Source organism: Microcaecilia unicolor, unplaced genomic scaffold (assembly GCF_901765095.1).
Source record: "Microcaecilia unicolor unplaced genomic scaffold, aMicUni1.1, whole genome shotgun sequence".
NCBI lineage: Eukaryota > Metazoa > Chordata > Amphibia > Gymnophiona > Siphonopidae > Microcaecilia > Microcaecilia unicolor.
Window position 1 is genome coordinate 288,908 of NW_021963012.1, and position 25,110 is coordinate 314,017.

At 45.8% G+C, this 25,110-nt stretch overlaps 1 protein-coding gene across 1 annotated transcript in view; it reads left to right on the forward strand.

Annotated features, from left to right (window-relative positions):
* LOC115458729 (CD209 antigen-like protein C) overlaps window positions 1-24,619 on the forward strand; it is an 80,075-nt gene extending 55,456 nt beyond the window's left edge. Inside the window, exon 8 of the mRNA XM_030188553.1 lies at window positions 24,289-24,619. Coding sequence (XP_030044413.1) covers window positions 24,289-24,436 — 148 coding nt within the window. The 3' untranslated portion in view covers window positions 24,437-24,619. The remainder of the gene's footprint in view (window positions 1-24,288) is intronic.
* Window positions 24,620-25,110: the final 491 nt, after the last annotated feature.

Consider the following 25,110-nt stretch of genomic DNA (forward strand, 5'->3'; position numbering starts at 1 on the left):
TAAAATAGCTCCCCTCTTGTTGGTTCTTCGACAAGTTGTTCCAAGAAGCAGTCATTTGTTTCGTCCTCTAGAGGGTGCCACAGGCCATGCTTACTGGCAGCTCACGGTTCCAGCCGCAGCCCCCAGTCCCCATCTGCCCGCCCTCAGCTCCTGCGACAGGCCCCTTTTTATTCCTGCAGTCCTGCATTTAAAAATCTCTTTTATCTCAAAGCGGTAGCATCAGTGAAAGAAGAAGGATGCCTCGGACCTTCCCTCACTGTGCCCCGCCCTCACTCCTCTGATGTAATTTCCTGTTTCTGCGAGGGCGGGACACAGGGAAAGCCCGAGGCAGCCACTTCTTTCACTGATTCTACCGCTTTGAGGTAAAAGAGATTTAAATGCAAGGCGACAGGAACAAAAAGGGGCTCTCACAGGAGTTGAGAGTGGGTAGGTGGGGACCAGGGGTGTAGCTACGGGTGGGCCTGGATGGGTCACAGGCCCACTCAATTTGTCCTGCTCCTCCAATCCGGTGCTGGTCTTCTAGGTGCCGGTTAGGCTGCAATGAGAGTGCTGCACAGCCTTTCAGTTCTGCCCTGGCTCAGCCTCAGCCACATGCATTTTCGCAGCCGGCAGCAAAAGCAGCAGCTCTCCAGAGTCTACTCCGCCTACTTGCAGTAGCCATTTTTTCTTAGTGCGGGTCGAAGGTCAGGAAGCTAGCCGCTCTAGTGCTGCACCGTGCCGCTGCTACCGCAGTGCTCTGCTCTATTGCTCTCATTGTTGTCGTTCTTTTAGCCTCAGAGCGCCAGTTCCTGCCTTGCATTACTCCCCAGTGCCCCCGCAGTGCGCAGGCCGGTTGCCACACAGAAACATTTGTGCGTACCAGTGCCGCCAGGTTTCCTTCACTGAGTCAGCAGTATCTGGACTGCTGGAAAAGACGTTATTGGGCCCTTGCTGCCTGGGTCAGCCTTCAGTTGAGAGCGAGACATCCCAGAGTCAGGCCTCAGCACTCACCCATGGCCCCAAACAGGAACAGGAGTCAGAATATGGAGCACAGTCTGCAAAGCTCTCGGAGTCTGCACCTGCCACCACATGCATATAAATTTGGTCTGACGCCCAGCTGCCCAGGTAAAATAAACGCTTTTTAACATGTACAGTGAGTGTTCCCTGGTGGTGGGCTTCTTCTGGGTGGGGGTGGGATCTTCACAGCCTAGGGGAAGAAAGGTATATTGAATCATTAAATACGCAGTTTTTCCCCTAGGCAGTGTAGAATCCATCCCCACCCATAAACCCATCAACAATTAATTTTAATGTTGGTGGGTTTCTGGGTGGGAGTGGGCTCAATGCCCAGGTTAAAATAATTTAAAAAAAAAAGTTGTATATCTTTTTACGTTGGCGAGTTTTTGGGTGGGGAAGGTCTCTGCTGTGCCCAGCTTAAAATTAAAAAAAAAAGTTTTATATTTAATGTAGGTAGGGTTTCTGGGTGGGGATGGGCTCTGCAGTGGTGTGCTTCAGACATGCCAGACTAAGGTGGGATGAGTAGGGGGTAGGACAGGGCTGACACTAGGCTACAGGGAGGGGTGGGGCTGATGCTGTTTATCTTTCTGCCCTCTCCCAGGCATAGGCGCCCGGTATAAGAGGCTTGGGCCCAGCCGCAGCAGGATGGATCAGCTGTTTCTCTCCGAGAGTAGACCAGTCCTGACTCTTCTTTGCAGACAGTGCCTCCGGCTCGCCATCACCGCTGAGTGCCCTGCCCATGCCCAGTTCCGCCCGCCCGGGGCTACTCGGTCTCTCACCGGCGTGCCACATCCCTCCTCCTCCTCCTTTTGCCTCCACACCGCCGATCCGCCTTAAACCGGCTTCGGTTCGGGCTTGCAACGTCACCGATCGTGCTTCTTTGCCTCAGGCTCAGCCAGTCAGAGTCAGCCTTCCCTACGAGAGCTCCCGTCCCGCCATGATGCAACTTCCTGTTCTGCATAGGCAGAAACGCGCGGAAGGGGCCGTCAGTGTAGGGAAGATTCAAGTGACCTGGTTTTGCTGCACACTGCTCTACTCCTAGATTAAACTGCTTGCTTCTTGCTTGGAACAGCATTTCATTGATGAATTCATCAGACTGGAGGTGAAAGACTCCCTAGTCATCATTCTCTATTATTCTTTTATGGCGACTGCCTCAGGCGTCTTCGTGTAACCTACTCCTTTAATGCTGGGGCTAGGTTTATTTCCACTTTTGATTCAGAAGCGGGGTTGGCTTGTCACAAACTTCCTCTTATCTCCTAGTACTACTACTACTTAACATTTCTAAAGCGCTACTAGGGTTACGCAGCGCAGTACAATTTAACAAAGAGAGACAGTCCCTGCTCAAAGAGCTTACAATCTAATAGACAAGTGAACGGTCGGTCCGATAGGGGCAGTCAAATTGGGGCAATCTGGATTCACTGAACGGTAAGGGTTAGGTGCCGAACGCAGCATTGAAGAGGTGGGCTTTAAGCAAAGACTTGAAGACGGGCAGGGAGGGGGCTTGGCGTAAGGGCTCAGGAAGGTTGAATCAACTGCTTTATTTGGTAGACTGATTCTGGGCGGGTCACCGTGTTTTTCAAGATGATGTCCCAGGGAAAGATCAAGTGGGCATTACTCCTCCCTTCTAACTTAAAGGTGTGTGGGAAAAGGGGTGGGGTCTGCCATCATGGTAATTTGTGCTGTTGGAGGGTGGGAGGTCCAGGTGGCCTACATGCACCACCAGGGATGTTTTTGGAGTTGTTCCCAGTTCCTTCCCAGACCCAGAAATTGTGGCACGCAGCGCACGTTGGATTTCAGGAGAAGTAGGTGCTGACTCTGAAGGTTTTAAGTCAAAATAAAAAAAATAAATATTTTGTTTCATGCAGATCTAACATAACTAAATGGGCTCTAAGCCCCTAATGCTTTTGGTTTTCCTATGTTTTGTTTGTGATGACTTATACTCTGTGATCTCAACTTTTTGGATACAGGAATTTGTCCATTATTAACCCTCAGGACATTTCAAGTCCATTTTTGATATTTTGGACATTTAATAGTGTGGAGTTTTTTTGGGGGGGGCTAGATGATGTTGCGCCGGGCCTACGCCTTATAGTCCGATCATCTTGGGCTGGCTGGGTGGTGTTACTGAACCCCCCTTTTTTTCTCCAGAGCCAGTGGTGGGAGGCGGGGCTGGTGGTTGGGAGGCGGGGCTAGTGCTGGGCAGACTTCTACAGTCTGTGCCCTGAAAATGGCAGATGCTAATCAAGGTAAGGTATACACAAAAAGTAGCACATATGAGTTATCTTGTTGGGCAGACTGGATGGACCGTTTTTATGCCGTCATCTACGATGTTACTATCCAGCTCATAATCGAAAGTGAACGCCGGCCATTTCCCGACACAAATCGGGAGATGGCCGGCGATCTCGGAAAAGCGGCCAAATCGGTATAATCGAAAGCTGCTTTTTTTGACAGCATCGCCGCTTTCCCGTCGCCTCGCCAGCTTAAGTTCAAAGGGGCGTGTCGGCGGCAAAGCAAAGGCAGGACATGGGCGGGTATGGGCGTGGCTACCAGATAGCCGGCTTTCGCCGATAATGGGAAAAAAAACTGTGTTAAGCAGTATTTCACCGGGTTTACTTGGTCCTTTTATTTTCATGACCAAGCCTCAAAAAGGTGCCCCAACTCACCAGATGACCACTGGAGGGAATGGGGGATGACCTCCCCATACTCCCTCAGTGGTCACCAACCCCCTCCCATACTAAAAAAATTAAAATAACCTTTTTTGCCAGCCTGTATGCCAGCCTCAAATGCCGTACCCACCTCCATGACAGCAGAATGTGTTGTATCTCCGACAGCCTTTCCCTGGTTGCGATGTGGCTCTCGGGTGAGTGTGACACCTTTTCTGTTAGGTGCACTATTTACTTGCAAGCTGGAATGTCCAGCACTCCAGAAAATATGGTCCTAACACCCAGTGGCGTACCAAGGGGGGGGGGGGCGGTCCGCCCCGGGTGCATGCCGCTGGGGGGTGCCGCGGCGCACGCCTGCTCCTCCGAGTTCGCTAAACTTCGTTCGTTCGCTGCAGCTCCCTCTGCCCTGGAATAGGTTACTTCCTGTTCCGGGGCAGAGGGAGCTGCAGCGAACAAACGAAGTTTAGCGAACTCGGAGGAGCAGGCGTGCGCCGCGGCACCCCCCCCCCCCAGCGGCGTGCACCCGGGGGGGGTCATTTTGCCGGAGGGGGGTGGTGTCATCTAGCAGGGGGGGCGCGCTGCACCCGGGGGGGGTGCATTGGCGCTCCGCCCCGGGTGCCATCGAGTCCAGGAACGCCACTGCTAACACCACCAGGTGGAAAGACAGAAAGACACAGAAAGCTATAGTAATAATATGAGAATAATCAATAATTGTTTATTACACTTACCAATCAGAAATACAATTAGACTACATAATATAATTAATTAAATGTTATATGAGACCAGTGGCGTAGCCAGAAGACAATTTTTGGGTGGGCCAGCGGGTTAGATGGGTGGGCACTACAACCCCCCCCCCCCCCCCCCCCCCACACACACACACACGGTCCAGCACATTTAAAGTTATCGGCGCTGCCTCCACTCACCTTCTCCCACTGTGGCGCTGCCTCCTCTCCTGCACTTCATGGTCTGCATCTCCCACCCCCACGGCAGCGCTCTATCAGCGCTGCCTGCCTGACAGCTGACAGACGCGGCGCGACAACGTCCTGCTCCGGGACCTTCCCTCTGCCGCGTGCAATCCGCCCTGCGTAAACAGGAAGTTGAATCAACGCGGCAGAGGGAAGGCCCCGGAGCAGGAGGACGTCACACCGCGTCTGTCAGTTGTCAGGCAGGCAGCGCTAATAGCAAATTGAAAGCGCTGCCGTGAGGGTGGGAGACAGAGACCGTGAAGTGCAGGAGAGGAGGCAGTGCTACGGCGGGGGTGGGAGACGGTGAGGATGGGCCTGAGACAAAACTGGGTGGGCCTGGGCCCATCCAGGCCCACCCGTAGCTACGCCCCTGTATGAGACAGCAGCCAGGACACAAACGTGACCTCTGACATTAGCTCTCTGAATGCCTCCATCCATAATTCTCCTCTTATACCGTTTTCTCCCATAGACTAGTATTAGAAGTACAAAATTTCTTTCATATTCCAGCCCATTCTAGCAAAATCTTTCCAGAAGCAAAGTTCTTCATAACATATTTGTTTATCATAAGTGAGGTCAGTAAGGTTATCCTACTTTGCAAAAACCATCTTCCCAGCAACTAAAGTTGTGTCTTTTCCATTATCTGCTTTTCATGGTCAACAGCAAATTTTCCTTTTTACATTATAGTATTCTCTTGCCTCACGTATCTTTGTAATGACTCCATATCTGCCTGTGTCTCCAACAGAAGGAGCAAGCTGACATGAGACTCACATTCTGTATAATTTCTTATGATTTAGCTTCTCAGTGATTCTTAACCTGTTCATACCCTGTTCACAGAGGCATAGCTGTGCTCATAATTCTCAGTTACTGTCACAAAGTTATTTTATGGTTCATAACCCGAATGTCCCATATAAACATGCCTAGGTACAGGATGGATGTGGGGAAGGGGAGGGTTGATGCCAGGTTATAGGGATAGATGGGGGGTAGTGTAGAGAAAGGAAGGGCTGATGCCAGGCTACGGGGATGGATGGATGGGGGGTAGGAAAGGAAGGGTAGGACTAATGCCAGGTTATAGGGATGGATGAGGTGAGTAGGGAAGGGAAGGGTAGGACTGATGTCGGGCTACAGGGAGGAATGGAGGGGTAGGGAAGGACAGAGCTGATGCTGGGCAATTGATGAAGGTTGGTCTGTGTTCTGCATGTGACCAAAGTGATTCTTCTGGCATGTGGTTTGTGTTGGGATCTATATCAGTCTGAGTAGTCTGAATTTTCCAATGAAACGCGTATTGCTGTTGTGTATATTCCTTCTGCCTTAGTATTTGTGTGTTCAGAATTGGTGGTGTTAAAGTTTGCTACATAGGCTTTGAGTATGTATGTGGTTTATATTGATGCTGGACAGCTGTTGGGCAGACTGTTTATTAGAAATCCTTCATCAAGTGCACTCTCACTTATATACATAGTGCCCACCCATATTAGCTCTGGGCCCACCCAAAATGTCAGGTCTGGCTACGCCACTGGCTGGGACTGGGGCCTGCAGCTGAAGCTGGAACTGAAACTAGCAGCAGCACCAGCTGAGAAGGAGGCTAAGACTGGAAGTAAGGGGGCTGAAAAGGGGGGAAGGTAAGAGAAGGGGGCAGGGGCTACTGTGGATGAATTAGCAAATAGGCTTAATGGAAGGAATTGAGGGGTTAATATTCAAAGTGTTATATACTAGTTAGCTTGGAGTTAACTGTATAAGTCATTCAGTTTGAAGTTTGGGACTGGTCACCATCTAACTTCTGGGCAGATAACTCAGTGTCTGCTCAGAGGTAATCTGGATAAACGTAGGAGGAGTTGGAGGTATCCTGTATGGATTCATTTTTATTTTTTTTTTATTTTTGTTACATTTGTACCCTGCGCTTTCCCACTCATGGCAGGCTCAATGCGGCTTACATGGGGCAATGGAGGGTTAAGTGACTTGCCCAGAGTCACAAGGAGCTGCCTGTGCCTGAAGTGGGAATCCAACTCAGTTCCTCAGTTCCCCAGGACCAAAGTCCACCACCCGAACCACTAGGCCACTCCTCCTTGTTAAAGTAAACAAATAACACGAATGAAGGTGGGCCTGGAGCCCGGATAAAATGGAGCGGGTTCAGGTGAACAAAAATAATGTCTATTAAAGGTGTCATGTAGGGAGTCTTCTTCAGTTCACAGGTAGGGGAGAAAGTAAACATAAAGTTAGTCCTTAGCTGTAAGAATGTCCTCTCGTAGCCTGCTCCTGCAGGGTCACGCTGCGCACAACTGTCACTCTGATTGGCGCTGATCTGATTCCTCAGAGTTACCAGTACAATCTATAGCACTTGACATAGGCCGGGCTGTGTCCAGCCAGGCCAAGGGCACAAGTCTGCAAGGTTCCAAGTGAACTTGGCCTTCCTGATGGTCACAGATCACAAACAAAGCGAAGGTGATGAAAAAACATCCAACGGACTCAGAGTTCACTTCACAAAAAGTACTGGACTCCAGACAAATCGTGTGTTTCAGGAGTCCCTAAACAATACAAAATATATAAATTACTGCCATAACAACCTGAACAAAGTAAAAAGTAAATAATGGGTGACCAGAGGAACGATGACACAGTTATAAAATACGCTCCATGGTCCGACCGCACCTTGAATATTGTGTTCAATTCTGGTCGCCGCATCTCAAAAAAGATATATTGGAATTAGAAAAGGTGCAGAGAAGGGTGACGAAAATGATAAAGGGGATAGGACGACTTCCCTATGAGGAAAGGCTAAAGCGGCTAGGGCTCTTCAGCTTGGTGAAAAGGCGGCTGAGGGGAGATATGATAAGAGGTCTATAAAATAATGAGTGAAGTTGAATGAGTAGATGTGAAGCGTCTGTTTACGCTTTCCAAAAATACTAGGACTAGGGGGCATGCGATGAAGCTACAAAGTAGTAAATTTAAAACGAATCGGAGAAAAGTTTTCTTCACTCAACGTGTAATTAAACTCTGGAATTCGTTGCCAGAGAATGTGGTAAAGGCAGTTAGCTTAGCAGAGTTTTAAAAAGGTTTGAACGGCTTCCTAAAGGAAAAGTCCATAGACCGGTATTAAATGGACTTGTGGAAAATCCTGGGATAAGCAGTATAAAATGTTTTGTACATTTTGGGGATTTTGCCGGGTATTTGTGACCTGGATTGGCCATTGTTGGAAACAGGATGCTGGGCTCGATGGACCTTTGGTCTTTCCCAGTATGGCAATACTTATGTACTTATATAAAAATATATACATAAGATCATATATAAACCATAAAATAACACAAGCAGCACATGAAAAAATGGATCATGCATAATCAAATAAAACCATATGTAAAAGTCTATATATACATAAACATTCATATAAAATGTATTTTAAATGCAAACAAAAAAACATAAAAGTAACATAATGGAATGAGCATGACACTGGAGATTGTAAAGTCCTTCGAAAATGGGCAACCAACTGTAAATGGTTTGCCTGCCTGTTTTGACCTGTGCGAGGGTTCTGTGTTCTTCTTCTGTGCTTGTCGGCACATGTGGTCGGGCATTGCTGCTTTCCTCTGAGCCAACTTAGCCTAGCTGGGCCCTGAGCTTTTATACTTCCTGGACCATTCCTTCTTGGCTCCGCCTCTCCTGTGTCCCTCCCCCATGTGCGGGACTGTGAGTTTTAAGGTGGCTCTGATACTGTACCATTAAGTGAGTATCATTAAGGGGAAGTGGTAGCGTCTTACAGACTCCCTCACACACATTTAGTTCTATCCCGTTAACTTTATGTAGATCCTTATCATAAGTCGACTGAAAATCAGATTTCAAACTGCTGCTTATCTGTCTGTTACTGTTTACAGCGATGAGGAATAACATTTGAGATGAGGCCTAGTGGAAACTGCACTGGCTACTCTACAGGCAGATTACAGAATTACGTTCAAAACTCTTTGTTAATGTAGAAATGCGTCCACCAAGCCAATTTTTAATTTGACTTCGCATTTATATATACACATATATATAAAAAAAATGTTGGCGCATTTTCATGAACAACAGTTAGATATTCAGTTTCAAATTTTATATCTCAAACTCATTATTACAATATAAAATTAATTTAGTATTTTGTATTTTCCAATTTAACATATTATTCATTATTCATTTCATTTTTCATTTGTATTTGTATTTTTTATTTTGATTTTCATCTACAAATACTTTTTTTCATACAATATTTTTGTTTTATCATTAAGTGCATTTGTCCCACATTAAAATAATGCCATTCAGGTAGTTTTTTATGCTTTTTTACAGTCACTACTTTAATTTATTGTCATTTTTGTTTTGCATTTCATTTATATATCCATTCTTATTATAGCAATATTGCTGTTGGTATTTTTAATATTGATTATATTTGTGTTTCAATTTAATACACTTTTCACTTTATTAATAACTAGTAAAAGAGGCCCATTTCTGGAGCAAATGAAACGGGCGCTAACAAGGTTTTCCTCTCCAACGCCCCCCCCCTCCCTCCCTATCTACCTACCGACCCCTTCGTCGTTCTGACGCCATTGCTCCGCACCTCCTGAACGCACCGTACGCCATTGCTCCGCCCTCGGTGTGTGACGCCATTGCTCTGCCCTCGACGTCATCACGTGTGACGCGAGGGCGGGGCCCCGAGACTTGGCGATTTTGGTGGCTTCACCACCACGAACCCTTCAAACCCGTCTTGAAGGAAGTAACAGAAGTGATGTCAGTGTCTTCAGAACGTTGAGGGTGAATTTTATTATATAAGATATCTGATTGATTTATATGTCTCAGTTTATGATCATATTTTTATGTCTCAACACAATTATGTTTGTTTATATTTCATAATTATGATTTTTCTATTGTCATCCTCTATCTATAGAGTTTTCTGTTTGACCCCTTGATGTAGACGCTTGCGTGCGTCGAAACAGGGCCCGTGTTGAGTCCTCTTTTTTAATATTATAATATAGACTGTTAGATTAATATCTCCGGTGGTGATTCGTCCTTTGACAACCTCTACTTTTGCCTGCTCTGTCCACCAAGCCAACCCCCAGTTATTTAACAGACGGACTGTCCCTAGATGTCCCAGACAGAGAACTCCTTTTACCAGTCCCTGGGCTACAAGAAATCAGACCCACATTAGCAAGATGCATGGCCTTCAGAATTTGGTGCCCAGTTATGGGGGAATTAGGACAGGAAGGTGCCTGGCTTTTGCTCAGGAAGAAGGTTAAGGGGTGGCTTTAGAGCAAGCTTTCCCTGAAGTGACAGGCCCAGAATTTTATAACTCAATATTTAAACTCTGCAAATAAGAACCAAAGAGTTGGCCTACTGGATCAGATCAAAGGTCCATCTAGTTCAGTATCCTGTTTCCAACAGTGGCCAGTCCAGGTCACAAGTACCTAGCAGAGTGAGTGGCACTGAATATCTGGACAGAGAAGACAACCCCCGGCATTATTCATAAGAATAGCCGTACTGGGTCAGATCAGTGGTTCGTCTAGCCCAGTATCCTGTTTCCAACAGTAGCCAAGCCAAGTTACCAGTACCTGGCAGAAACCCGCATTGTTGGAACATTCCATGCTACCAATCCAAGGGCAAGCAGTGGCTTCCCCCATGTCCATCTCAGTAGCAGACTCTGGATATTTCCTCCAGGAACTTGGCCAAACATTTTTTTTAAACCCAGATATGCTAACCTCTGTTATCACATCCTCCGGCAGCAAGTTCCAGTGGCGATATTGAAACCACAGTCCAGATAAGGCTAGCATACAGTTAAAAGAGGTAAGTGAAGTCCCTGCCCCCCCCCCCCCCCCCCCCCCCCCCACTGACACCCCCCAGCTCCATTCTTAGTTCCTGTACGGAATCACTGCTGAGGTCCTCGTGAGGTGCCAGCAGGACAAAGCAGGGTAAGGCTCTGAGATTTGTCTTTCGGAGTAGAAGGGTGTTAGAAAGGCAGGTTGTTCCCTTGCATACAAAGTGAATTTCTCTCTGTGAGCACCACTGTGAGCTTGTACAGTGCATTTGGTTTGTTTGTCTCTCTCTCTTCCAGGAATCAAATGACATCACCTTTTCTTTCCCCTTTCCGGTTCATTATATAGTCTAGCAATTCATTGACTGGATCCCATCTGCCGGTCCTTGGCTGTTACTCTGCAGTCTCTGGGCTGTCTGCCAGCTCAGAGAAAATCCTCCTCTTGCTATCTCTCTCACAGCAGCTCACAAAAAGGGCTTTTAGCCTCTACTCACATTCACATTTATTGCTTTTATTTATGTAGAAGCTTTTCTAGCATGCACTTCTATAAAAACAAATCCCACCGTATCCCAGTAAGTCCATCCCTCATCCCCCTAGCCGGGGAGTTTTATTTTTCAGCACCTTTGAAGAGCAGAACAAGCTTTAACTGATTTCAGGAGGGGAACAGTGATAATCTATACAACCCAGGCTTAGTTATTCATTACTTGAATTTAGCTCCTACCTTTTCCAGGAGTAGCTCAAGGTCAGTTACATTCAGATAAGGTAGGTGTATTTCCCTGTCCCTGGAGACCTGACCATTTATATTTGAGACAGTGGAGGGTTAAGTGAGTTTCTGAGGGCAGCAGTGGGATTTGAACTGGGCTCCCCTTCTGAACTGATGACTGGACCACTCCTCTATTCTGCATGCTAGTGCACCCCCCCCCCCCCTCCATTTCTTGCATATTTTTATACTAAACAGGAACCCTTCCCTCAGAGCCTGCTCCCAGTGTCACTTCTAAAGCACCAGCATGGACCGCACTGACCACTCCTGTCCCAGTCCTCTTCATCAACCAGTTTCTCATCCATCCGCTACCAGCTTGGAACAGCATCAAAACGTCAAGAAATGTAGACAGGACCCAGATACTGAACTCTTGTATATGGTTTGATACTGCAAACAGCTGTGACTGATTTTTGTCAGCAAGGCAGTATATACATTTCTAGAAATACTCTGATTGAACTCCTTCCCCCGTCCCCTGCTTCCCACTAGAATTGCACTACTGACAAAATATGCACAGGCCGATTGCCTACTAGACAGCTGCCCAAACGACATGATGGAAAACCCTCCAGATTGGTTCATCAAACGCTTAACTGAACACATAGAATACACATGTTCTTGAAAGGCCATTTCCCTTCTGACAAGTGCAACATCGTACTCACTCCAATCCCTAAAGACACCACCAGAAAAATCAGTGAACTCATTAATTACAGACCAGTTGCATCAATACCACTGATGACCAAAATAACGGAGGGACTAGTAGCACAACAATTAATGGAATACCTAACGCACTACTTAGTCCTTCACAGCTCTCAATCAGGCTTCAGACCATGCTATATCACTGAAGCAATCATAACCACCATGATCACAAAATTAAGAAGAAGAATAAGCCAAGGCCAGTCAATACCTACTACTACAATTCCATACGTCAAGCGCCTTCGACCTTGTAAATCACACAATACGAACGACCCTACTGGACAACATAGGAATAACTGGAGCAGTAGCAGCCTGGTTCAATGGTTTTCTAAGAACTAAATCCTATCTTGTCAAGATATCCAATGAGTTTTCAGCCTCCTGGATCCCTGAATGCGGGGTCCCTCAGAGTTCCCCGATATCGCCAATATTATTCAATGTCCTGATGTTTCCACTTGGAAAACAACTGGGAAAAATGGGTTTAAACCCATTCATATACACAGACGATGTCACCATCTACATACCTTTCAACAACAGCATCACAGAGATACTGGATAAGACCAAAAAAGGACTCAGTTTCATGGAAAACTGGACCACATCTGTCAAACTTAAACTGAACTGGGACAAAACCAAACTCCTGGTTTTATCCAGCCAGAACAATCCCACTACTTACCAAAAACCTCATAACAGATCAACAATCTTACACAATCGACACACAAGTGCAAAGTGCTGCATGTGGGAAAGAGGAACCCAAACTATAACTACGTCATGCAAGGTTCAGCGTTGGGAGTCACGGACCGAGAAAGGGATCTAGGTGTCGTCGTTGATGATACGTTGAAAACTTCTGCTCAATGTGCTGCTGTGGCTAGGAAAGCAAATAGAATGTTGGGTATCATTAGGAAAGGGATGGAAAACAAAAATAAGGATATTATTCTGCCATCATATCACTCCATGGTGCGACTGCACCTCGAGTATTGTGTTCAAGTCTGGTCGCCGCACCTCAAAAAACAGATATAGTGGAATTGGAAAAGGTGCAGAGAAGGGTGACAAAGATGATACAGGGGATGGGACAGCTTCCCTATCAGGATAGGCTGAAGAGGCTGGGGCTCTTCAGATTGGAGAAAAGGCGGCTGAGGGGAGATATGATAGAGGTCTATAAGATAATGAGTGGAATGGAACGGGTCAATGTGGAGCGTCTGTTTACGCTTTCCAAAAATACTAGGACAAGGGGGCATGCAATGAAGCTCCAGTGTGGTAAATTTAAAACGAATCGGAGGAAATTTTTCTTCACTCAACACGTAGTTAAACTCTGGAATTCGCTGCCGGAAAAGGTGGTTAAGGTGGTTAACTTAGCGGGCTTCAAAAAAGGGTTGTACGGCTTCCTGGAGGAAAAAGCTAAAGAATGGATGAGGGAATACAGTATTTCTAGGATGGGTGGGACAAATTGCTTGTTCTTTTGGCCGCTGTCGGTGACAGGGTGCTGGGCTTGATGGACCCTTGGTCTGTCCCAGCATGGTGATGCTTTTCTACTTATGTACTAGAAATCATTCTCGACAAACATCTGACCCTTGAAGACCAAGTTGCTGCAATCACGTCAAAAGCTTCAAAGCACTATGGAAACTGAGAAGAATCAGAGACTATTTCCACAGACAATCATTCTGTCTTATAGTACAGACCCTGATATTGTCTCAATTAAACTACTGTAATGCAGCATAGGTAGGTTGCAACGAAAACCTACTACGATCGTTGCAGACTGTCCAAAACACAGCAGCGAGACTGATATTCAAAAAGTCAAAATATGATAGAGCAATCCCATATTCATAATGCTACACTGGCTCCCAATCAAGGCCAGACTATTTTCAAAACCAGCACAATCATCTTCAAAATGCTATTTGGCATGTCACCAGACTACATGCTAGACATAATCAAAGTACCACAAAGAAATGCAAACCCAGGAACCAGAGGTTACCTACTACTTCACCTGCCCAACTTCAAAAACATACAAGTCCACCTGCATGACGAGATTTAGTTGCCTAGCCTCAAAATGGTGCAACTCAATTCCCATAGTCATAAGAAGCATCACAAACTACCTCCAGTTCAGAAAAGATCTAAAGACCTACATCTTCAGGAAATTGTATGAGTAAAATATACACAGATCATTCTCGAACAACAATACATAACACAACCTCTAACTGTAATGCATCTTTGAATTGAAGAAAAGAACTAAGACATACCTTCTCAAGAAACCCAATGAGTATTCCATATGCACTAAGAGTATCTTGCCAACCACTGTAAAACATATGTACATAAATACATAAGTATTGCCATACTGGGACAGATCAAAGGTCCATCAAGCCCAGCAGCCTGTTTCCAACAGTGGCCAATCCAGGTACAAATAGCTGGCAAGATCCCCCCAAAAAGTACAAAACATTTTATGCTGCTTATCCCAGAAATAGTGGATTTTCCACAAGTCCAATTTAATAATGGTCTATGGGCTTTTCCTTTAGGGAGCCATCCAAACCTTTTTAAACCCCGTTAAACTAACTGCTTTTACTACATTCTCTGGCAATGAATTCCAAAGTTTAATTACATGTTGAGTGAAGAAAAAATTTTTCCAATTCATTTTAAATTTACTACTTTGTAGCTTCATTGCGTGCCCCCTAGTTCTACTATTTTTGGAAGCAGTAAACAAGCGATTCACGTCTACCCGTTCTACTCCACTCATTATTTTATAGACCTCTATCATATCTCTCCTCAGCTGTCTTTTCTCCAAGCTGAAGACTCCCAGCTGCTTCAGCCTTTCCTCATAGGGAAATCATTCCATCACCTTTATCATTTTTGTCGCCCTTCTCTGCACCTTTTCTAATACCACTATATCTTTTTTGAGATGTGGTGACCAGAATTGAACACAATATTCAAGGTGCGGTCGCACCATGGAGCAATACAAAGGCATTATAACATCCTCATTTTTGTTTTCCATTCCTTTCCTAATAATACCTAACATTCTATTTGCTTTCTTAGGCACCGCCAGACAGTGAGCAGAGGCTTTCAACGTATCATCAACAATGACGCCGACATCCCTTTCTTGGTCGGTGACTTCTAATGTGGAACCTTGCATTACATAGCTATAGCTCAGGTTCCTCTTTCCCAAATGCATCACTTTGCACTTGCTCACATTAAACGTCATCTGCCATTTAGACGCCCAGTCTCCCAGTCTCGTGAGGTCCTCTTGTCATTTTTCACAATCCTCTTGCGATTTAACAACTTTGAAGAACTTTGTGTCGTCAGCCAATTTAATTACCTCACTAGTTACTCCCATCTCTAGATCATTTATAAATATATTAAAAAGCAGCGGTCCCAGCACAGACCCCTGTGGAACCCCACTATCTACCCTTCTCCATTGAGAATACTGACCATTTAACCCTACTCTCTGTATTCTGTCCTTTAACCAGTTTTTAATCACTACCTCCTATCCCATGACTCTCCAATTTCTTCTGGAGTCTTTCATGAGGTACTTTGTCAAACGCTTTTTGAAAATCCAGATACACAATATCAACCGGCTCACCTTTATCCACATGTTTGTTCATCCCTTCAAACAAATGTAGTAGATTGGTGAGGCAAGATTTCCCTTTACTAAATCCATATTGACTTTGTCTCATTAATCCATGCTTTTGAATATGCTCTGTAATTTTGTTCTTTATAATAGTCTCTACCATTTTGCCTGGCTCCGACATCAGGCTGACAGGTCTATAATTTCCCAGATCTCCTCTGGAACCCTCCAATCTTCCGGTACCACGCTCGATTTTAAGGATACATTACATGTTTCTAACAATAGCTCTGCAAGCTCATTTTTCAGTTCTATCAGTACTACTCTAGGTTTATAGAGAATTCATTCAGTTTCTCCGACTCACCAGCATTGAATACCATTTCTGACATCGGTATCTCTCCCAAATCTTCCTCGGTGAAGACCGAAGCAAAGAATTCATTTAATCTCTCTGCTATGGTTTTGTCTTCCATGATCGTCCCTTTTACCCCTCGGTCATCTAGCGGTCCAATCGATTCTTTTGCCGGCTTTTTGCTTTTAATATACCTAAAAACAATTTTTTACTATGTGTTTTTGCCTCCAACGCAAACTTTTTTTCAAAGTCCCTCTTCGCCTTCCTTATCAGCGCTTTGCATTTGACTTGACATTCCTTATGCTGTTTCTTGTTAATTTCAGTCTGTTCCTTCTTCCATTTTCTGAAGGATTTTATTTTAGCTCTAATAGCTTCCTTCACCTCACTTTTTAACCATGCTGACTATTGTTTGGTCTTCCTCCCTTCTTTTTTAATACACAGAATATATTTGGCCTGGGCTTTCAGGATGGTATTTTTGAACAGCAACATTCCATGTAGAATCTCCAATAGTAGCAACATTCCATATAGAATCTCCCATAGTATCTATTTTATTTTTGTTACATTTGTACCCCGCGCTTTCCCACTCATGGCAGGCTCAATGCAGCTTACATGGGGCAATGGAGGGTTAAGTGACTTGCCCAGAGTCACAAGGAGCTGCCTGTGCCTGAAGTGGGAATCAAACTCAGTTCCTCAGGACCAAAGTCCACCACCCTAACCACTAGGCCACACGCCTAACTTAGATATTTCTTTATCTATAAGGATTTATTTACCTATGATACTATATCAGCATGATACCAATAAAACATCTAATAAGCAACATTAGAACATTCAAATAACAGATATAGAAACATAGAAATATAACGGCAGATAAAGGCCAAATGGCCCATCCTCCACAACCTTTTCCTTAGGGATCCTACTTCTTGTCTCATGCTTTCTTAAACTCTGATACAGTCCTAGTCTCCACAATCTCCATCGGGAGGCCAGTCCATGCTTCCACCACCCTTTCCATAAATGAATACTTTCTTAGATTCCTCCTAAGCCTCTTAACTTCATCTTATGCCCCCTCATTCCAGAGTTTTTCTTCATTTGAAAAAGACTCACTTCCTGTACATTAATGCCCCTGAGATATTTAAACGTCTCTATCATACCTCCTCTTTCCCTCCTCTCTTCCAGTATATACATGTTGAGGTTCATAAGCCTGTCCTTATATGTCTTGTGTCCAAGACCGCTTACCAATTTTGTAGCCACCCTCCGGACCAACTCCATCCTGTTTATATCTTTCCGTAGGTGTGGTCTCCAGAATTGCACACAGTTGTCTAAACGGTGCCTCACCAGAGACTTACTCAAGTGCACCATCACCTCTTTCTTCCTGCTGGTCATCCCTCTTCTTATGCACCCATACATCTTTCTGGCTTTGACCATTGCTTTTTCTACCTGTTTGGAAACTTTAAAGTCATCAGACACATTCATCTCCCAAGTCCCACACTTCCTTTGTACACTGAAGCACTTCACCCCCTATATTGTACCGTTCCTTCAGATCCTAGTGACCCAAGGGCATGACCCTGCATTTTTTAGCATTAAATCTTAGTTGCCAAGTATCGGACCATTCCTCAAGCTTTGCTGTGTCCTTCCTTATGTCATCCACACCCTCCAGGGTGTCCACCCTGTTGCAGAGTTTGGTATCATCCACAAAGAGGCAAACCTTATCAGACAGCCCTTCCACAATATTGCTCACAAAGACGTTAAAAAGAGCCAGCCCAAGGACCGGTCCCTGCGGTAGTCCACCAACAACATCCCTTTCTTCAGAGCAAGCTCCTTTCTCTACTGCCCTTTGTCTCCTTCCATTCAACCAATTTTTAACCCAGTCAGTTACTCTAGGTGCCATACCGAGAGAACTCAGTTTATTTATGCGTCGCCTGTGCGGAACCGTGTCAAAGGTCTTGTTGAAATTCAAATACACCACATCCAGAGCCCTCCCACGTCCAACTGTTTGGTCACCCAGCAAAGGCGTAGCTAGGTGGGTCGCCGGGGGAGTGACTGCTCCCCCAAACAGACTTCCGACGGCATTAGCTGCAATTTTTCAAATGATCTGTCACATGAAAAATATGTGCCGGCGCCATTGGCAGTCCGCTCTTTGCTCCTCCGACGCCTCTCCACTCCCCCACCAATGCTAGAACCTGGCTACGCTTCTGTCACCCAGTCAAAAAAATCAATCAGATTCGTCTGACACAACCTGCCTCTAGTGAAGCCATGGTGCCTCGTGTCCTGCATCCCATTCAATTCGAGAAATCTCACAATTCTCCGCTTTAGAAGCGTTTCCATTAGTTTACTCGCCACCGAGGTTAGACTGACGGGTCTGTAATTCCCAACCTCCTCCTTACTTCCACTCTTGTGCAATGGAACTACATTCACCCTTTCCAGTCCTCTGGGACCATTCCAGCCTCTAAGGAAGCATTGAAGAAGTCAGTCAGTGGAGCTGCCAGAACTTCTCCGAGTTCCTTGAGCACCCTCGGGTGTATCCCATCAGGCCCCATTGCTTTGTCTACTTTTAGTTTAGCTAGCTCCTCACGAACACTGTCCTCCAAAAATCTATCATACATCCATCTCCTTTTATATTTGTTTTCTGTGGTCCTACCCATAGGAGCTGACTCTGTGGGTGCTGTGGGTGCTTGAGCACCCCCAATATTGAAAAAATTCCTTCTATATGTCCAGGAAGGGGTTATTTCCATTAGGCTTAGCACCCCCAATAATAATGAAAAGTTGGCTCCTATGGTCCTACCCCCAGCCTTTCATCCATGAACACAGAACAGAAATAATTGTTAAGTGGTTCAGCTTTATCCTTATCATCTTCCACTTATTCCTCCCCTTCTGCTTTGAGCCTCACAATGCTATTTTGGCATTTGCTCCTGTCACTTACATATCTGAAAAACGTCTTATCCCTCAATTGTACCATATTAGCTATCTTTTCTTCCATTTGCTTCTTCGCTTTTCCAGCTTCTCTTAGCTGATCTAGGTATTCTGGCCCGTCTTCTTCTACTACTACTATTTGACATTTCTAAAGCGCTACTAGGGTTATGCAGCGCTGTACAATTTAAACATAGAAGGACAGTCCCTGCTCAAAGAGCTTACAATCTAATGGACAAATGTACAGTCAGTCAAATTGGGGCAGTCTAGATTTCCTGAAAGGTATAAAGGTTAGGTGCCGAAAGCAACATTGAAGAGGTGGGCTTTGAGCAAGGATTTGAAGATGGGTAGGGAGGGGGCTTGGCGTAAGGGCTCAGGAAGTTTATTCCAAGCATAGGGTGAGGTGAGGCAGAATGAGCGGAGCCTGGAGTTGGCAGGGGTGGAGAAGGGTACTGAGAGGAGGGATCTGTCCTGTGAACGGAGGTTACGGGCGGGAACGTTAGGGGAGATGAGGGTAGAGAGGTAATGAGGGGCTGCAGACTGAGTGCATTTGTAGGTAAGAAGGAGAAGCTTGAATTGAATGCGGTATCTGATCGGAAGCCAGTGAAGTGACCTGAGGAGAGGGGTGATATGAGTATATCGGTCCAGGCGGAATATAAGATGTGCAGCAGAGTTCTGAACGGATTGAAGGGGGGGCCCGTCTTCTTCTTTCTGAGTCGTTTTATAACGTATGAAGGCTGACCTCCTTTCCCTTACCTTTTCAGCTACTACATTCGAGAACCAGAGTGGCCTTCTTTTCCTCTTTCCTTTATGTAATTTATTAGTTCCATTCAGTCTTGTCCACTGCTGTTCTGCTTCCTTCAGGCTGTTCCCACCCTGCAAACTCTTCCTTGAGAAATTCCCCCATCTCTGCAAAGTTAGTTCTTTTGAAATCCAGGAGGGCCTTCAATCTCGAATAAGCCCTCTCCTCTGTCTTAGTATTGAACCACAGCATTCGGAGATCACTAGACGTCAAATGATGCTAATGTTATTCGTACATTATAGTGATAGTGAGGAATACTGCACTGAAGCTCCTGTTCCTGTTAATCACCACTGGAATCTTTTACAGAGTTCAGTCCATGGAAGTAAAATGAGCCACTCCAGATTTTGCAATTAACTAAACAACTGCACTTTTTTTTTTTATTGTATTTCCACACAAACATCTTCAATGTCAGAATCTCACAGTGTGGAGGCAAAAATAACACAGCCAGTCTCAAAGCCAAGCGAATCCTGAGCTTCTTAGCAGCAAAATTAAATACAGTTCTAGTCAAGAAGAGCCGTCCTTTCTTTTCTCCAACTGGGGTTCAAGCTTAACGCCAAAGGCATTACCCTTTTGCGTCATTTGACCAGCAGTCCCGAGGAGTGGCCTAGTGGTTAGGGTGGTGGACTTTGGTCCTGGGGAACTGAGGAACTGAGTTCGATTCCCACTTCAGGCACAGGCAGCTCCTTGTGACTCTGGGCAAGTCACTTAACCCTCCATTGCCCCATGTAAGCCGCATTGAGCCTGCCATGAGTGGGAAAGCGCAGGGTACAAATGTAAGAAAAATAAAATAGATACTATTGGAGATTCTACATGGAATGTTGCTACTATTTGAGATTCTACATGGAATGTTGCTATTCCACTAGCAACATTCCATGTAGAAGGCTGCGCAGGCTTCTGTTTCTGTGAGTCTGACATCCTGCATGTACGTGCAGGACGTCAGACTCACAGAAGCAGAAGCCTGCGCGGCCACATTGGTGATCTGCAAGGGCCGACTTCTACATGGAATGTATGTTGCTAGTGGAATAGTAACATTCCATGAATCTCAAATAGTAGCAACAGTGGAGGAGTGGCCTAGTGGTTAGGGTGGTGGACTCTGGTCCTGACTCCTGAGGAACTGAGTTCAATTCCCACTTCAGGCACAGGCAGCTCTGGGCAAGTCACTTAACCCTCCATTGCCCCATGTAAGCCGCATTGAGCCTGCCATGAGTGGGAAAGTGCAGGGTACAAATGTAACAACAAAAAAAAACACAGCAAGGTTTCATGGGGCTCACCCCCTTAGTGTCACTTTTTAGCTTCTTACTGGCTTCCTTTTCCTTTGTGGACCTTCCCCTGGGAATCTCAGCCCTAGACCTGCTTCTGGCATGCAGAGAACAGGTTTTTCTAGCCCTGGATGTTAGCTGACCAATCCTTCCGCAGCTGTCTTCCTTCTCGAAAGAAGGGTTTTTATAAGTTAGGCATGGCTCCTAGGCTTCAAGAGCTCCACCCTAGCCTGATTCTGATTGGCTTAGCCTTTCTGCGCCTCGATTGGAGGACAGGCTGTGCACTCCAACTCCCAGGATTCTTGGGCACTCTGTTCCTTCCCAGGTTCAAGCTATCTCCTACCTGAAGTTGCACTGCAACTGCCCCTCGCCCAGTCCTGGCTGCTGCAGGGGATTCTCAGGCAGATGCCGCTTTGATCAGGTAAAAGGGTTTATTTCTCTATTATCTAGTCCTGATTTCCATGATTCCTCCTCCTTTATTCTTCCTCTTACTCACTGCTGTCATCTGAACCTATTGAGTGTTATAAACCTCCCCCTTCCTGCAGCCAGTCCAGGTTTCTCATCTGACCCTGGAGTTCCAGACCTGTCCTGCAGCTCTCCTGGGGATAATCCTGTAGTGAGAAGGCAATGGGGATACAAGGATGTGGTCTTATTCATGACGGTAGCCAAGACCCATTCCGGATTTTACTTCCATTGACAGCAATGGAAGTAGAACCCGGACTAGCTCAATCTGTCCCTCCTTTTTCTGGACGTTATTTATTACCAAATGCAAAGTGATGCAAGTGGGAAAGAGGAACCTGAATTACAGCTATGCCATGCAAGGTTCCGTGTTAGGAGTCGCGGACCAAGAAAGGGATCTAGGTGTCATCGTGGATAAGACATTGAAAACTTCTGCTCAGTGTGCTGCGGCGGCTAAGAAAGCACACAGAATGTTGAGTATTATTATGAAAGGGATGGAAAACAAACACGAGGATGTTATAATGCCGTTGTATCGCTCCATGGTGAGACCGCACCTCGAGTATTGTGTTCAGTTCTGGTCGCCGCACCTCAAAAAAGATATAAAGGAATTGGAGAAGGTGCAGAGAAGGGTGACGAAAATGGTAAAAGGGATGGGAGGACTTCCCTATAAGGAAAGGCTAAGACGGTTAGGGCTCTTCAGCTTGGAGAAGAGGCAACTGAGGGGTGATATGATAGAAGTCTACAAGATAATGAGTGGAGTAGAGCGGACAGACTTGAAGTGTTTGTTTACACTTTCTAACAATAATAGAACCAGGGGACACAAGATGAAGCTAGAACGTGGTAGATTTAAAACAGATAGGAAAAAAATTTTCTTTACTCAGCGTGTAGGTAGACTCTGGAACTCGTTGCCAGAGAATGCAGTGACAGCAGTTGGCCTTGCTGAGTTTAAAGGGGGTTTGGACAGATTCCTGAAGGAAAAGTCCATTGAACATTATTAATTAAAATTTTTGTTTTGTTTTTGGGTTTTGCCGGGTTCTTGAGGCCTGGATTGGCCACTGTCGGAGACAGGATGCTGGGCTAGATGGACCCTTGGTCTTTTCCCAGTATGATGGTGCTTATGTTCTTATGTTCTAATTCCCACTCTGTCTAGATTAGTATACAAACTAACTCAGTTGAAATGATTCAGTAATATTGATGGTAAATCTTGAGCATAAACATTGAAATTCTCGGTGACCTCAGCGGTATCACGTACTAATGTAATTTACTAGCAGTATATTCGGTACACCCAACTGACAATTTTTTGTTTAGTCCAAAGTTAATCTGCAGATTTTAAGATAATTATTTAATACTCATCTCTTAAGAGTTGTCGGACAGGGGGCATTATGTCAGACACGCATGTTTCATCACCATGGGCTTTCTCAAGGACTATCCCCTGAAATGTATAAGTCACTGTATGAGAATCATCACTTATTATTCCCACACAGAAAACACCCAATTCTGCCTATCTTACCCATAGCTGTCTCCAGCGCCAGCTTAAAAAGATAGCACCCCCTCCCCAAAAAAATACCAGTGTGAGGGAGTCTATAGGAATTAGTGCTACCCACTCCCTCACAAATACAGAGCCATCTTAAGAGGCGGGACCTAGGGCAAGCAAAGGGTGACTCAGCAAGAACAGGACAGGGAGGGCGTGGTCAAGGCAGGATAAAAACCCTCAACACAGATAAGTCAGGGAGGCCCAGAGGAGAGAGGAGAAGCCTTCACCCCATGCCGTGTCTGCTGCAGAGGCTCTACTCAGGTAGGTTCAGTTTATCCTGGACCCTGCTGAATGTATTCTTGGAACTAAAGACTGTCTATGCCTAAATGTGCTGAATACTGATATACAGCAACATGGAGACAGTCAAAGTACAAATGTCACAATCAACAAAAAACAGCACCAAGATTTAGGGACTTTATTTCATGGACCTGACACGGGCCGTGTTTCTCTGCACAGCGCCTGCATCAGGAGTCATTTGAAAATGTTAAAGGTTAAAACAAATAAGAGGAAATATTTTGTCACTCAACGAATAGTTAAGCTCTGGAACTCTTTGCAGGAGGATGTGGTAACAGCGGTTAGGGCAGTGGCGTACCAAGGGGGGGGGGCAGTGGGGGCGGTCCGCCCCGGGTGCACGCCGCTTGGGGGGGGAGGTGCCGCACGCGGGTCAGCGTAGTTGGTTTCCATGCTCCCTCTGCCCTGGAACAGGAAGTAACCTGTTCCGTGGCAGAGGGAGCATGGAAACCAACGACGCTGACGGCGCGCGGCACCCCCCCCCCCCCCCCAGTGGCATGCACCCAGGGGGGGTCTTTCGCCGGGGTGGGGGGGTGTCCCTTCGCCGAGGGGGGGGTCATGCTGCACGGGGAGGCGCTGCACCCGGGGGGACGGGGCGCATCGGCGATCCGCCCCGGGTGTCAGCTCCCCTCGGAACGCCATTGGGTTAGGGTATCTGGATTTTAAAAAGGTTTGGACAAGTTCCTGGAGGAAAATATAGGGAAGCCGCTGCTTGCCCTGGGACTAGTGCACATCGTAGCCTTGCTGGGGGGGGGGGGGGGGGAGAAGGAGAGAGAGAGAAAACGAGAACTTTATATATGTATACAGACTAGTTTTTCCTGTTTGTTTGTCCCAACCTGTGAAGGCGACAGGTCACCTATTCCCCTACACATAAATAAATAGATTTTTTTTGTTTGTTTGACCTTCCAACCTTTGTGTGGCTGTGTTTTCAAGGCTCTTAAGCCTATTATTGCTCTCATAATTACAACCAGCTTCAGCTTCCGTATGATTACCGAGGATCTCACTGCCCAGTGGTTTCACAGATTAGGAGGAAGGGGGTTGTCCAGGGTTGATACTTCTGCTGATGGGGAGCAGGTAAAACAATTGTTACAACTGGGGGTGTCTGTAGAAGGGGTCTGGTGGGGCAGGGGAGGGTGCTAGAGAGTGTTTAGGGAGCCCATGAATATCATTATCTTTGGGATAATTCTTCTATTGACTGGTAAACTCTATCACGTCTAGTCCAGAATGAAGAATCGGGTTTTCTGTCATCCGTAGAGTCATTCAGAGTGTGCATTCTGTAGCTGGAAACAGTTTTTCTTATTATTTTTTGGGGTGTTTTTGTTCCTTCAGAGCTTGGGGCGCAGGTGAGCCAAATAATGCCGGTACCCTGCGAGGGGAAGACTGTGTGGAGGTGATCGGCTACGGGACCTGGAACGACGGGCCCTGCACTGCTATGCAGAATTTCATCTGTGAGAAGCCTCTGCTGACACTTTTCTAGCTTCTGCAAGCCACCCCTCTCACCTGTGCACCATTTAACCAACCCTGCCTTGATTTGAACTCAGGACTCAGTGGACTTAAACAGTACATGGACATCCCAACTTGTTCTCAGAACAGAAAACAGCTGCCTTAGCTTCAGGAAGAGGCTAAAAACCTCTCTCTTGCCAAAGACTCTCCATAACAGTCCATTATCCTTTCCTTAATGTTTTTGGTCTCATGCAATTACATCAATGGTCTCTAATTGTTCTCATATCTCACACTAACATTATTGGCTTTTGTCTCACCTAGAATGTAAACCGCACTGAACCCTGGAAAGGGGATATTAGCGGTATACAAGAATTGATTTGATTTGATTCTCTACGTTGTGGTGTGGTTGGTTTAGCTGTGAAGGGCTGACAGATAATAGAAGCAGTGGGAAGAGCTGCATTCTGGGAGATGTAGTACAGCTAACCCAGGCATTCCTTAAGACCTGATTAGAGAAGTGTGGTAGCCGTGTTAATCCACTTTTACAGGTAATCAATAGAAATAAAACAAAATAAAACCTGGAAAAGAAAATAAGATGATACCTTTTTTATTGGACATAATACATTTCTTGATTAACTTTCGGAGGTTGCCCTTCTTCGTCAGATCGGAAATAGACAAATGTTGGTAGATGACAGTATATATAAGTGAAAC